We start from the raw sequence: 15,487 nt of genomic DNA, 5'->3' as shown, positions 1-15,487 counted from the left end.
GTCTATAACCAGCCGCACACCAGATACGATGTTCTCCCCCACTTCGCCGATAGGTAAACCAAAGCAGAAAGCCATGGCAGGTTACGTGACAAACCCAGGGTGAATCCTGGACTCTCGTGCCTAATCTTGGGTGCTTCTCAATATACTACCATGCACCCGGGACCCCCCAGTCACCCCTTCGGCTCTCACCAGGCCAGCAGGGAGGTCAAGTAGTCAGGTGTGGTGGGGTCTGGGCTCAGGGGAGGGGAGGTCACGAATGCCGCTGCCTTGGCCCAGTTCTTACTCCAGTAGTGGGTGCCATCCGTCCCCAGGCTGGCAGCGATGGGCTCGCCAAACACCAGGGGGCCTGCGGGGACAAACACAACACATGGTCAAGGACAGGTGGTCTCTTGGGGTTGGGGGGTTGGGTAGCATAGAAGTAGAGGGTCAGAGACAGGAGAACAATGGTCTGAGGGGCAAGCTGTCGTCTGTCCTTCTTCCCTGCATCACCACACAGTCTGCTGACTCCCAGCCGCCAGGCAGTTAGCATCGGCTGACCCGCCCAGCAACCTCTCAGACTGGTAATGAGTTCGGTATTTGGATGGGACCATTATGCCCTTTGGCAGATTTGTCATTCCAGGCCCAGGGACGGGATTGGCTGTCTCAGTGTGGATTCTGCCAGAAGCCGATCTTCCAGCAAAGGGGTCTAGTTCAAGTGTTTTACTTGGGGTGTGATTTCAAGCAGCACCAGCTGGGGATGGAGGAGGTGACACAAGGCTGAGAGAGATGCCAAGAACAGGTGTATAATCACCGAGTCACGGCCAAGGGTACCTGCAGCTCAGGGACACCGGGGCCTCTGGGAGACCACTGATGGCACTTCAGGGCTATCCCACCCCCAGGGCGAGGGAGCTGGGCTGTGTACCCACCCACCCACCCCTAGAGGGCTAATTCCAGAACATCCGCTTTCCAGGAATTCCCGCCTGCCTTCCAGGGAGCAGGTCCGCTCACAGAGACGGAGGCTGCCTGGATACAGGCATCTGCCCAAGGCCACTGTGGCGGCCCGGTGCAGCGACCAGGCTGCCCGAGAGCAGGTCCGGCAGCGATGGGAATGTTCTCTCTCTGTGCCACTCAAGACGGCGGTCACTAGCCTCCTGTGGCTCTTGAGCATGAGAAATGGGGCTAGCACAGCCCAAGGAAGGCATTTACAATTGTACTTAGTTTTACATAATTTAAATGGAAATAGCCACATGGGACTGGCAGCCCATGTGGGACAGTCCCTCCATGTGGCCAGGACCTGTGTGCTTACTACTGCTTCCAAACTGCTGTCACCGCTCTGCCTCGGTTTCCTTATCCTTAAAATGGGGCCAGCTCTAAGCAAGCTGTGTCTATTAGAGTGCTCTCTTTCAATGCCTCTGCCAGCTTTCCCTGAAAAATACTAAGACAAGGTACTGTGGGTTCACAGCAGCTCTGGCCCCACACGGTAACCGCCATCCTCATGCGGCTATCAGGCCCTTGATGCTGGTCGGAATTGAGACGCGCTGGAATGACACACTAGATTTCAAAGACAGCATACAACAGTAACACAAAATATCTCTAATATTTTTCATGTAATTGCATGTTGAAATAAGAGTTTGGATGCATGAGGTTAAAAATATATTATTGAAGGTATTTTTAAAAATAGAGTTAGTAATGCTTCCCATCTAGGGCTCTCATGAGAAACAGGGAGGCTCAGGAATACGTCAGCTGCTCAGTGACGGTTGCTGGCTTGTTGATTTCCACCCCGCCTTCTGCACTGACCCGCAACTCCCTGGTCAGTCTCATGTGATGCAGAGAGGGACCGGGCACAAAGGTGACTGTCCTTGGCGAATGTCCACCAGCCACAGCCTTCGTATAATGTGCGCTACCCCTCCTCTATCTGTTGGTCTGTCTGTCATTCTCTCTCTCTCTCCCTGAGTTTGGGATGGAAGTTGCTCTGGGAGCCTTCTTCATTCTTGGTCTGGTGACTGGTGGGGAACTGTGGATGTCCCTCTCGAGGAACTGTGGATGTCCCTCTCGAGGAGACCTGAGGGAAGGCCCCTGCTCTGAGTCTCCTGCCATCAGAACGTGCCCACTGAGCCCTCCTCCAACGGTTCTCAGCACGGCAGGCGCCCTGGTACTGGAGCCCCACTTGGGAGGTGAGGATACCCGGGTAGGAAGTGAATAGTCAACTCGTAGCGGAGAACGGCATCCAACACCCACAGAGCCCTGGGATCCCAGCAAGGACTTCACATCTATGAGCCTCAAGACTTCACGTCTTCAAGACAAAGCAGCAGACACTCAGTGTGGTTCATTGGAGCATTGTCTTCGAGCTGGGTGGCTCGAAGGGTGGCTGGCTTCCTGGACCACACTCTCCTGATGTCCAGCAAGGGGCTGTGCCCAGAACCCCTGGCTCTGGAAACCCATCTTCTTCCTTCTCAACCCAGACCCAAGATCCTGCACGGGCCCCATACCTGACCGTGGATGCAGGCACCAACCACGAGGCCCTAGAACAGGGGACCCAGGATGATGTGCCCAGAGGGGACCAGAAAGAGGGTGGGCAGGATCCCAGAGCTGATGCAACCTGGCCCCAGCACTGACTTGATAAGACTAACCCCCGCCCCCGCCAGAACAGAAGTGGAACAATGCAGAGCTCTTTAAAATACATGGTCTCGGGGCACCCATGGGGCTCAGTCTATTGAGCATCCGGCTCTTGATTTGGGCTCAGGTCATGATCTCAGGGTCATGAGATCGAGCATATGATTCTCTCTCTCTCTCTCAGTAAGTAAACAAATTAAAATAAAAATATAATACAGGGTCTCATCCGATCCTACAAAGTGGGATAATTAACCTATAAGGACTCAGGCTGCTGGCAACTGTCAGGGTGTCTCTGCCCTGGGCAGTGGCCCCATCAGTGAACTTGACCTGCTGGACAAGCCTCCTCCTTAAGGCCCAGCCGACCCACAGGAAGCCCGGGCGCCGGACTGCGTACCTTTCTTCCTGGCCAGGGTGATGATGTCCGCCGCACTCTTACTCATCACCTTCGTGATGTACACCGGGCAGTTGATGCGACCAGCGATGGTGATGGCCCGAAACACGGCCTCAGCCTCTAGCTGGGGACACAGCAATATGCGGGTCACGGGAGGGAGGGGCATAGGCATGCTCCCCCAGCCCCTAGGACTCTCCCTGAATCAGAGCCCTTCTGTTTTCCTTAATTAAGTGCAGCCAGAGGCAAATCTGCTGGTTCAAGGCAGAAAAGTAATAAATTTCTAAAAAGAAAGGAAAAAAGGAGTCCAAGTGTATTTGGTTCAAGGAATGGAAGGCAGAATTTTGTTCATCTGCTTGCTTGGAAGCATGCTGCGTGTTCTGTGAGGAGGGGACAGACCAGGCAGGATAAAGCCTTGAAAGGCCCATAAAATGGTCCGTTACTTATAAAACGCCTGCTGTAAGTGAACGCAAGTGTCTGACAGATGTTCCTGTGTGTCCCCTTTGACCAGTGCTGTGCAAACAATAGGACCAGGTATGTTTTATACTGCTTTGTTTTTAATTTCCAGTCTGCTGATGCTCCAGACGTGGTCCCACTGCTTGAGACGGACACTGAGTCCCAGGGTGCTATAAGGGGTGTGTCAACACAATCTTCAGGTCTGTCCTGATCTCACCAGGGACCAGGAACACCACTCATGGGCCACGGAGCTCACATGCAGACCACTGCGCTAGATCAACTTAAAAAGTCTATCTACCATGTGTTGTGGCCCCAGTGCCCAGCATAAGGCCAGGCCCATGGCAGGCACACACACACACACACAAACGCACGCACACACACATCCATGCTCAGGTCTTAGAACACAGTGGGCAATGTGCAGGAGAAGCTGTTCTGTGGGTTCTAGGTCTCGAACATGTGGCTCCATTTTTCTATCACCAAATACACAAGGTCCTCAGCAAGGATCCTTCTATCCGGTTATGATACTGAACTGTTCATGGGCCTTGATGTGGAGCTTCTGGGCTCAGGGATAAGCAGAGCTTTCCCCTGGCTTCCCCCATTGTCCCCCAGACCCCACAGGAAGCCAGGTGTGCTGGGATGCTCCCGTCGGGGGAATGGGGATGGAGACGGAGGGTTCTGTTCGCTGTTCCAGCTGGAACAGCATCAGGGCGGGCCTTCAGTGTTGTCAGAGTCACACCTCAGGGGAGGCGCCATTACCTCCTCGGGTCTGCTCAGAGCATGGCCCTCGGGACCTGTGATGCCCATCTCCAAGATCCGCTTCTGTTCCTGCAAGACAGGAGCACCGAGTCAGCGACTGTAGAACGTCAGCCGGGAGAGGCCAGTCCTCCAGGCCCTGTTAGCAGACAGGCAGCTGAGTCTTAGAGCTTATCCCAGCTCTGGGACAAGAGCTCCTGTGTCTTAGAGCTTCTGCATGGAGTCAGTGAGGGAGCCGGCAAGACGACCACACGGGACCGGGGGTGCGGCCAAGCTCACTCATTGGCAGGGGGCTCTCATCATTCCTCTTCCCAGTGTCAGCCATTCTAGCAGGAAGCCTGTACTCCAGCTCACCGCAGAGCTAGAAATGACTCCCTGTGCTAATGCCCCAGATTCAAATACATTTGCTTCAAGCTTTCCTTGCCAAAAAAATAAAAAAAATTTCTCAAAAAAAAAAAGATGTTTTTTATATTGGCCAGATGTCAGCTGTGCTAATTGTCTCTTGCGTGGTTTCTGCAGCATTCTTGGGCACATCCCCGCCATGGGTCCCCATCCCTATCAGCCATAGGGGGGAAAAAAAACACCATAATTTCAACCGCATCTCAGGTTATTAAGCTTCAGCTTTATTGTAAGAATGTAAACCGGAAATGTCAAGATCTCATAGCCGGGGTAGATTTCAGTAAACGATGGGATAATCCGAGCTACCAAAGACAGTGCTTACAGAGTATTTCTGTATACTATTTACACAATGACTTACAACATGGAGAGATCAGTGTGCAGACTGTTTAACCGTCCCTTGCTATTTCTGTAGTGAAGAAGACAGGAAGCGAAGAAGGGAAGAGAGCAGAAAGACACAAGATGCTCTCATGGAGGAAAGCACAGATCACAGGAAGACTGGAACAGGATAGAAATGGTGGCCTGAGCCCGTGCATTCTTTTTACTCCCCCTCTGCAACCCCACAGAAGGGGCAGGAAAGGTACCCAAAAGCCACGAGAATGCAGAGCAGACAATGAAGACAAAATCTGGGAACCTGGAAAGTAGAGGAGCAAAGGGCAACATTTATTGGAACTGAGAAAGCTAAATCCTACGTGGGCAGCATGGAAAGCTAAGACCACACCCCCCTCCCCGACGTCCAGCCCAGGTGCTGGGGGCGCCTGGCTGCACATCTCACTCGTGGGCGTGTGGGGCTTGTCTGCTCTAGAAAGAGGTTTAGCAGTTACGACCGAAGCTGAGCATACAGGTAGACGCTAACAGAAACGTGAACCCAGGTTTAACAAAAGGCCGAACAAGAGTGTTCATGCCAGCTTGATACACAACAGTCCCCAAATTTGAAACCACCCCAGTATCCATCAGTGAGAGAACACATTAGGACCTATTCCTGCCTTGGTATTCTACAGTGATCACTGAGAGGCCCCCAACAGGCCCACCTCATAGCTCCATGCCCTGTGTAACCCCTAGGTTGCTGGACCTAGCACCTTGCTTCTAACAAATAGAACATGGACAAGAGAGATGTCCATATCTCTGACTGTCACTGCTGAGATGACGTCACAAAGGACTGTGACCTCCACCTTGCTCACCCTCCCCCCTTGCTCTCCCATCTGCTCACTCAGAAGGAAGCCAGCACCCCTGCTGGGGTTGCCCTCAGGGCAAGGAACCAAGCCGGCCTTCGGGAAATAGCCAGCCAAGAACAGAGGGCATCCGTCTGAGCTTGCAAAGAACTAAATTCCAAGAACAAGCACTGGACTGCGGCTAGACGTCTCGCCCCAGTGTGGCCTTGAGGATGGCCATGGCCCTGCCTGACTCCTTCACTGCAGCCTGCAACAGAGCCCACTGAGCCACGCCTGGGCTCCGGGCCCATGGGACGGGACCTGAGATAATAAACAGTTATTGCTTTCACATGCGAAGTTTCGGGACCCCCAGTGAGGCAGCCACAGAGAACTCATGTAGATGGTGGTGGCCTGAATGAGGGTGTTACCATGAAAACCACCTGAGTCTGTGGGGGTGGCTCTGGGACCAGGCAGTGCAAGGAGGGCGCGGGCTGGAAGAATTCCAAGGCACGACTAGAGAAAGAGCGAAGTGGCCTGGAACGACTGGACCGTCGGTAGAAAGATGGACCTTGAGCATCTTGGCAGGGAGAGCTTGAAAGGGAATGAGGATGTTATTGGAAGCTGAAGCCTGCATTGGAGTCTACTTTAAAAAAAAGAAAGAAAGAAAGAAAAAAGAAAAGAAAAAAAGGAACCAGGACGTGATTGTCTTGCAAATTCTCTGCTTCTCCAAAGAGCAAAAGATAGTGCAATCAAGAAATGTCTTCTGGGGGCGCCTAGGTGGCTCAGTCGGTCAGAGTGTCTGACTCTTGACCAGCTCAGGTCATGATCTCAGAGTCCTGGGATTGAGCCCGGGGTTGGGCTCAATGCTCAGCACGGAGTTTGCTTGAGATTCTCTCTCTCCCTCTGCCCCTCCCATTCCCTCCCATGATCTCTCTCTCTCTCAAATAACTAAATCTTTTTAAAAATCTAAGAAAAAAGTCTTCTGAGCAAATATAAAATCCAGGACATAAGCAGCAGACAATACTCCAGAGACAAAAGTGGAGTATGGCCCCAAAATGTTGCTGAAGAATGGAAAGATGGAGGCTGGGGACTTCGGGGTGAATTGGTCACCAAAAAAGCCCTGTAAGGAGACTGACAGTGCACCCCAGAGCCCCTCCAACAAGAGGGCCTCTAGAGAGCTCAGGGTGTGAGCAGGGCAGGAGTAGGCTTATCAGAAGGAAAACCATGGGTGTCTTTTGTCTGATGGTGTGAACCATGGAAGGAGTCACAGGAAGCCAACAAAGGCTGGGAGATTCACTTTAGTAAAACCCAGGCAGCCTGGGCTGAATGGTATGAAAGGGAGCAGTTGTACCTCCCAGCTGTACCAGGCAGGGAGCAGACTCTGTGGCAAGCACGCACTCCCTTTCACGGAAAGGATGGCTGATGGGAAGTGAGGGGATGAACCAAGAGCCCCGAAGGAGAAGCCAAGAGTCATGCAGAACTACTCTCAGCCTCTGGGACCTAATCAAGGAACAGCCAGCAAGTGCCCAACTGCATTTCAGAACAGCTACGGACCCACTCCTGAAGCCTTCCATTTTCCCTCTTGAAAAGGAATGTCCCCCCACCATTGTGTGCTGTATGTTGAGTGTACATTGGGGGAGGCAGATAACTTGCCTCTTTGGCTCCAGGGACCTGAAGACTGTAGGAATTATCCCCAAAGAGCCTCATCTACACATGGATCTGACTTAGACACTTCCAGACTTTGGTGCTGTAATGGGAATTTGGAGGACCCTGGACAGGGATGGATGTATTCTGCGTGTGAGCAGGATCCCAATCACTAGGGGTCAGAGGACAGACTGGCAGACAGCCTCTGAGAGGGCCCCCCGTGATTCTCACATCCTGGGATCCACACCCTTGTGTAATCCCAACTAAGAAGCCAAGAGCTGACGTTCCCAGCGAGCATCAGAGCTCATGCACTTAACTATCGAGGCATAGACCCGCTGTGCTCAGAACTGCCGTATCATCCCGGTTCTGTGCCCCATGTTATCAAGCGAGCTATGCATATCTGAGCCCCATTTCTCTACCTATAAAGTGGTGATATCTGTGTCATATCTGTGATGTAGTGGTGACCGTCACTATATATAAACTCCCTCACATCACACCTTGTATTAACTACTTTCATTAGATGTGTCCAAATGTTTTCCAGTATGCACGATCTTGCTTTGTGATGTCATGATCAACCCATGCCCCTGACCTCTTCCACCTCCTCTCCATTCGGTCAACCAACGAGACCCGTGGACTGTGCTCCTTTCCTCTGCTCTATCTCCCGTCTTCATTTCTTCTGAGAATTGAAGGAGGAGAACCTAGCTGGTCACTTGATTCTACTCTTCTCCTGTCAAATTCTCCATCCTACAGCCAGAAGGGTCAAAATGCATTCATGTCTCTCCCCATCCAAAATTTTGCATGGCTACGTCCTACTGTGTGTCGGACACTGGACTTCACATACATGATATCATTTAATCCTCATGAGGCAGGTGCTTCTGTACAAAGAACAGGAGCCTTGGAGGGGTGGAGCTCCCTGCTTGTGGTCAGTGGGCTGGGCGGTGGCGGGGGTCCCGCCATTACACTCCTCCCAAGTCCTACAAGATGATGAGCGATGCTAGCTCCCATGCACCTCACCTCTGGCATGCCCCATGTTTGCAGAGTCCCTCCAGCCGATCCTTACTTGTCCCTCACGCAAGCCCGTGAGGCTCACGGGGCAGTTCCGCCGTCCCCACTGTGCAGAGAGCCCCCTGCAGATGGTGCATGCGTGACCCATACCTGGAGCCTCTGAGCCACCATCCAGCTCTAGGCCTGACCCTTCACTGCCTAGCCACCTTGCTCACCAATGTCTCTGCCCCTCTGATCACACCATGACAGCACTGGGATGCGGACCGGAGCGGCAACCGTGGACAGCCACGCCACTCACCTGAGCTATCAAGTCTCCATTTTCTGCGTGGACCAAGATCACAGCGCCCAGCCCCTTCAGGAAGGTGAAGGCTTCATAGAGCTGAGGGAGAAGCAACCAGGTGGGGGTGAGGGGGAGGGGAGATAAAGATGTCAGAACCTGAGCATTTGCAAAGAGGGCTCTTCTGCTCACGGAGTCATCCTCCCGCCCCTGCAGAGGCAACGCGGCCGCTCTGTTCATACCCATGGAATGTGTTGCTCAACAAGTTAAGCCTTGGAAAGGGTCTCCCCTTGACCCTGACACCCTCCGGATCCCAGAGCAGCAGGCTGGGGGAAGGGCAGAACTGAGCGAAGCCACAGCACCGCAGGAAATGCTCTCGGTCCCAGTGCCCATGGTGCCTCCTTGCCTTCGATGTGGCTCTGTCCCACTCAGGTGGCTGCAGCTGCTGCTGGGGACAGCCACGCTGAGACCCTGGTTTCAGGTCTACTCAACTTGTGGACCTAGGCGTGCTCAGCCTGGGCTGTGGGCCAAGTTCTACAACAACTCTGGTAACAGGTAACACACATGCTGACTTGGCCAGCAGAGGCCCTGCCCCGTCCCCCACCCTGCTCCCACCTGCAGGGGATCTGTGCTCAGACACGTGCCCACCATGAGGACCAGAGCCGCCACGTCCCTTCTCCAGGGCCTCTTGAATTTTAACTTTGTTCTGCATGCATGCAAGACAGCACCCCACCCCAGGACGTGTGCTTCTAGATGCAGATGGCAGGTGGGCCAGGTGGGGTGGGTACTTGGGGGCAGGAAGCACCTTCCAGGACCCCCATGGCTGAACTCCATCTGCTCTTGGAGCTTTGGTGGTTAGAATGAAACACGTTATGCCAGACAGACACATGCTACTTTGTCATGAAACTGAACCGATTTTAGCCTTTCGGTGACACATCAAAGGCCTCCAGGGCGCCTTGGGGTAAGTTATTCTCTGTAACTCCAAGCGTTTATTTTGAAAGGTGAGACCTGGATGCGTCCTCCTTCATGTCCAACTGCATGGTCATGAGGAATAATAGCTTCTCAGGGCCCCTGTGTGTGCCAGGCGCTGTCCTAGAGTCATGTATTCGGAAACTCATTCAATCCCCTGACGACCTCTAGGAGGCAGGGGGTCTTACAACTCTAAAGCACAGAAAGGTTGGGAAAGCTGCTTCGGGACGCACAGCAAGGCCAGGGCTGCAGCCAAGAAGTCTGGCTACAGGATCCATGCCCTTTGCCGCCACACTGCCCCACTGTTTTAACCAGCAGAGGTCAGGGCAATGCTAATACGACAAACCCAGAGTCCCAGTGGTGTAAGAAGGCCAGGTGCCCGGGAGACAATGACCTCAACACCCTGCATGCACCACGAGAGCACCATTCTCACGAGCTCCTCTCACCCACACGACAGTGTTGGAAGCCAGCCCACCCAGAGACGACCACACTGCACAGGTGAGAAAATTAAGGGAGGGAGGGACCTTAGTCTGGACTGGCTGGAGAGAGAGAGCCAGGGCTCCCCTCTGGGTCAGAACTAATGACATGGTGCCCAAGCTTACTAGAACTCCAGAATGAACTGCTGAACTTTTAGAAAAGTACACTCTCCTGAGCCCTGCCCTGAACGTCTGTGATGGGATCTAAGACCTGTCTTTTTTTTTTTTTAAGATTTAATTTATTTATTTGAGAGAGAGACACCGAGAGTGAGTGAGAGGGGAAGGGAGAGGGAATCTCAAATAGACTCCCCACTGAACAAAGAGCCCCATATGGGGCTCGATCCCACAGCCATGAGATCATGACCTGAGCTAAAACCAAGAATCGGACGCTTAACCAACTGAGCCACCCAGGGGCCCCTAAGAGTCTGTCTTTTTTAAATAAGCTTTTTAGATGACGCTAAGGATGAGGTGGATTTGGGAACCGCCATGCAAAGGGATCCCCCCTCTCGACCCCACTCAAGTAGCCGGACAGGGATGTAGGCCCAGCACTGGGAAGGGAACCGACACAAGTCACATAGCAAGGCCGTGTCAGAACCAGGACCTGCACCCAGAGCTCTCCCCTGCCCGTTCTGACAGCTCCCTTGCCCATCAGAGTGGCTTCTTTCTCCCAGGAGAGGGTGTGTAGGCAGACCCACCTGGCTATCAGACATTTGGTAGAGATCCTTATACGCCATGTAGACTTGGAAGGAATTGACACCTGTTCCAAGATAAAAAAGGAAACAGAAGAATGCATTTAAGAAAAAAGGAACATTCCTTTCTGGTAAATCCATGATCACAAGACAGAGTGGTAACTGCTAGGACAGAAGGGTGTCACTGGGCCTCACAGCGGGAGCACCGAACCCAGCCTGGACGTGCAGGCGAGGGCGGTCAAAGGAGGCTTCCAGGGAAGGCACACGGCTGAATCAGAAGGAGAAGAAGGGGAGGAGGGGGAGGCGGAGGGAAGCAGGGAGAGGAGGAGGGAGGAGAACTATTCGGACAGAGAGGCGGGTGTTCATGGGTATGAACGGTAAGGGGGATGAAAAGACATAGAATGTGAAGGTACTAGAAGTGTCCTACGGCTTGATGCTCTCTTTGATCCCCTACTTATTTTTTATTATGATAAAATACATACAACAACACTCGCCGTCACAGCCATTTTCAAGTGCACAATTCTGCGGTATTCACTACATTCAAAATACTGTGCAAGCATCACCACTACCTGCCAGAGCATGTGTTTTTAAAGCAAGGTGTGACACGATTAGACTTTCTTGTCTCAGAAAGACTGTCCTGGAAGCAGTGTTGAGGGTGGGTCCGCAGAACAGCAGAGGGACATGGCAGCTGGGAATAGGATGCTGAAGGTCAAGGGGACAGGTGCTGCTGAGGCTGTGAGCCAGGGCGGGAGCTGCAGGGGTTGGGGTGGGGGATTCTAGAAGGTTGAAATGACAGGACTTCATGTGCTGTGTGGACAGGCCAGCAGGAAGCAGGGGACGTGGGAGACTCCTCCCTAACACACCTGGCAGGTGCATGAGGACAGGGACCACCTCTTCTGTACTATGTCAGTTGGCACACACGTAATATGTGCTGTGCATTTAATGTTTGTCACGGAATCCAGAAATGTCTGGGTAAGAATATGCATTCAGGGCAAAAGTATTAAATGGGATTGAGAATTCTTTTATACTAAAATAACGGTGAAGACAAAACAAAGATCTTTTCTTGTGCAGAGAGCCCCGGCAACAACAATTCCCTGTCCAAATCATTAAAAAAAAATTAAGGAAAAAAATTAGATACAGAAATTAACATTAAAAGCATCAGTTTCTAATTAATCAAGTAGACTTAAATAGGAGTCATAGACAACTAATTGATACTGCATTCCTTATAAAGATCATTTTTTTTAAATCTGAAAAAAACTCAGTATGTGCAGAGACACAGATCAATGCTCAGTGAGTAAACAGGTAAAACTAAAACTAAAGTGAGACATAAGCTCACGGCTTCATAGCTTTGACTGCGTCATTATTTCTTTAAGGCAAGGGGAAGCAAATATTAACCTAGTCAGCTTCCATGATAAGAATTCTTTTTCATGGGACGCCTGGGTGGCTCAGTTAGTTAAGCAGCTGCCTTCGGCTCGGGTCATGATCCCAGTGTCCTGGGATCGAGTCCCACATTGGGCTCCTTGCTTGGCAGGGAGCCTGCTTCTCCCTCTGCCTCTGCTTCTGCCTCTGCTCGCTCACTCTCTCTCCCACTTTCTCTCTGACAAATAAATAAATAAATTAATTAATTAAAAAAAAAAGAATTTTTTTCATGATAAGAAATCTAAGAAAAAAAAATGAAAGTTCCCCAGAAATTAGAAATAAACGACACAAATAAAAGCAGAAATAATGCACTAGCAAACATAGTAAATTTAATGAGTACATCCTAAAACTTCGTCTTACATGCGAGTGGACAGGGTCAAGTCATCTCACATTGAAAGCCGTCTCAAAAAATCACAACAGATTTGAATGGTTATCAGTGGAAACCTTCTGTAAATTAACTCTCAAAACAAAAAGCAAACAGCCAACACCATAAATATATCTATATCTGCAACAAATTTAACAGAGGTTTTTAAAAAGACCCTCTTATTTAGAAAACAACAGTGGTTACTTTTGGGGGGAGGAGGGTGTCATGACTGACATGGGGTCCTTGGAGATTCCACTGGGCGGCATCTGGCAAAGTCCTATTTCTTGCCTGAGCGGGGTAGCCCCATAATAATTCATAAAGCCACATTTTTTTAATCTGTGTGGTTTTTCTGTTTCTGCTTTATGTTAAAAACATTAAAATAAAAGTAAAGAAGCCAAAAACCCCAAAGGTAAACAGTACTTTGAGACAATTTAAGAAAATGAAAAAAAAAAAAGCAGCTAATAAAAATAGAGAGATCTGGTCTTATTTGTAATCAAAGTAATTTAAAATAAAACCTCAGTACTATACCACATTTCAAAATATGTTGCCCAGTGCTACTGAATGTGAGTCAAAATGAGTCCTTCCTCCATACCAATTTGCATCTGCTTAAAAAACCAATTAAGCAATGCATATCAGGAGTAGTAAATGTTCCCATGTATTTGGCCTGATCACTCCACTCCTAGCAACAGGGCCTTGGAAACACGGTGAGCCCCGGAATTCCCCCAAACCTCCCAAATTCACACATGCCATCATCCTAGCTTTTCTCCAAGGAGGTGGCATGGAATACCAATTCTCAAAGATTGTGTTGACAGCTTACTCGATGTGAACCCATTCATGATACCTGCCAGTTCTCAGAAACCCCTCCTACTCGATCCACCCCGTAACCTTGGAAGCAGCCCTGTCCATACCATGTGACCCCAGACCAGAGATACTAGTGCAGGCCTGGGTACCCGGCAGATGCTGAGCTGAGCCGGCAGGAGGGACAAGGCCCATTTAACACCCCCAAACACTTGGCTGGTCTCTGAAACGGACATGTACACCCAGACAGAGAGTGGGCTGCTGCCTTCCAGCATGGTGGGTATAGAAGCAGAGAACACAGATCAAGGGTGAGGGGAGAGCAGAGCTGGCTCAAAGAGGAAAGCACAGATGAGCACGGGGTAAGACTCCCTGGCATGGGATCCTTGGATGCACGTCACTATCACCGGGGCAAATCTGTTTCATTAAACTGAAGCCAAGCTCTGGGGGGATTCTATTGTTTGCAGTCAAACCCGGGGATGCTGATATCTAGACTGGTGAAGAAGAATGGATTCATCCACAGTAAACAGGTTCCTCTACTGCAGGGCTTCTCACAGATTTTCACATGATCACGTGCATTAAGAATAGTCAAGAACAGAATAGAGAGAGAGCATTTCCCAAACATATTGGACCCCCGAAGCTCTTTTCCATGGAATATTTATTTTCGCGCTCATCAAATATTTACTGAGTGTTTCCTATGCATGATCACCATTCTAGAAATGAGACATAGAGTGTGAACAAGGAAGGAAGGATGCCTGTCTACCTTCTACTGGGAATAAATCATAGGCAGATAAGTAAGCAAGGTAATTCCATGCAGCGATGGGAGCTAGGAAGAAATTAAACTGGCTGGTAAATTTTTTTAAAGTTTCAAAAAAGCTTCACGGTGACTCTTTCTCTCCCAAGAGGCCGAGTCTGTTTCCCGACTCCTTGAACGTGGGCTGGTTTGGAGACCCGCACTGACCCAGGGCATGGGGTGAAAGTAGTGCCATGCTGGCTCCAAGCCACGCCTCGGGGCTTCACGCTCACCTTGGAGCCCCACGTGAAGGGGCTCAGGAGAGCCTGCTGGAGGACAGGCCGTGGAGATGTACGTTGGTTTATCCATTCACATATCGATGGACATTTGGGTTGCTTCCAGCTTTTGCCTCTTGTGCCTAATGCTGCTATGAACATGGGTATACAAATATCTCTAAATCCCTGCCTTCAAGTCTGCTGGATAAATACCCAGAAGCAGAGTTGCTAGATCATAGGGTACTTCTACGTTTAATTTTCTGAGGCCCCTCCATGCTGTTTCCCAGAGTAGCTGCACCGGTGTGGATTTCCACCAACGGTACCCCAGGGGTCCCATCTCCCCATATCCTTCTCAACACTTGGTACTTTCAGTTTTGTTTTGTTTTTTTATAACAGCCCTTCTAATGGGTCTGAGGTGGTCTCTCATTGTGGTTTTACCAGTGGCTGTTTTCAGCCCCTGGGTTTTGGAGTGGTTTGTTATAAAACAAAGGCTAGCTGATACAGAAATCTTTGCCTAGAGGTCAGGCGCTGCAGTGGCCAAAATCTAACACATGTGTCATTGACCTTGGGACTGGGTGGTAGGTAGAGGTCAGAACAGTCCCGAGGAGACTGAAGGCCACAAGCTGGGAAAAATAGCCAACACACTGTTAGTGGAGGGTGGGAAAGGGGCCACTCATACTAGGCAGCAGCAACACAAGAGGAAAAAATTGCCACTTGTGATGACGTACCCAGAGAATTTGCGAATCTGCCTGAAATGACTTCTGTGAAGAATGTTGTTTAAGGGGCTAATCAGAGTATGATGAAACCCCAGAAGACAGGCATCCAATAGGACCGGAGAGACAAGGAACGGTTCAGTTTGCAAGTGGAATTGAGTGGACACACAAGACTGCTTCTCATCTCTACGCTTCCCAACCCTCAAATAGTTCTCAAAGGAAAAAAGGACCTCAGGGTAAAGATTACATTAAGGGTGTGCCTGGAACTCTTTGTTAAGACCTCCTAAAAACCCAAGGTGGTGCCCAGTAAACTTCCTTGGCCAGACAAAAGGACTTCCAAGAATCTTGAAGGCATCACCCCATGTCACCACTGATAGTCATCTAAGGTAGAG

The 15,487-nt window shown here is 50.6% G+C and overlaps 1 protein-coding gene across 2 annotated transcripts in view; it reads right to left on the bottom strand.

The window, feature by feature from the left end:
- Positions 1–15,487, bottom strand: part of CRMP1 (collapsin response mediator protein 1) — a gene marked incomplete at both ends in the record, with an annotated part of 69,786 nt that overhangs the window by 13,079 nt on the left and 41,220 nt on the right. For both annotated transcript variants that reach the window (XM_080830630.1, XM_080830631.1), the window contains 5 exons: positions 190–346; positions 2,987–3,107; positions 4,193–4,261; positions 8,684–8,764; positions 10,803–10,864. In XM_080830630.1, coding sequence (XP_080686756.1) covers positions 190–346; positions 2,987–3,107; positions 4,193–4,261; positions 8,684–8,764; positions 10,803–10,864 — 490 coding nt within the window. The remainder of the gene's footprint in view (positions 1–189; positions 347–2,986; positions 3,108–4,192; positions 4,262–8,683; positions 8,765–10,802; positions 10,865–15,487) is intronic.

This window comes from Martes martes (genome assembly GCF_963455335.1).
Source record: "Martes martes genome assembly, chromosome: 2".
In the NCBI taxonomy this organism is placed as follows: Eukaryota; Metazoa; Chordata; class Mammalia; order Carnivora; family Mustelidae; genus Martes; species Martes martes.
The sequence above is the reverse complement of the archived record's forward strand: the minus strand, read 5'-3'. Positions and strand labels throughout refer to the sequence as shown.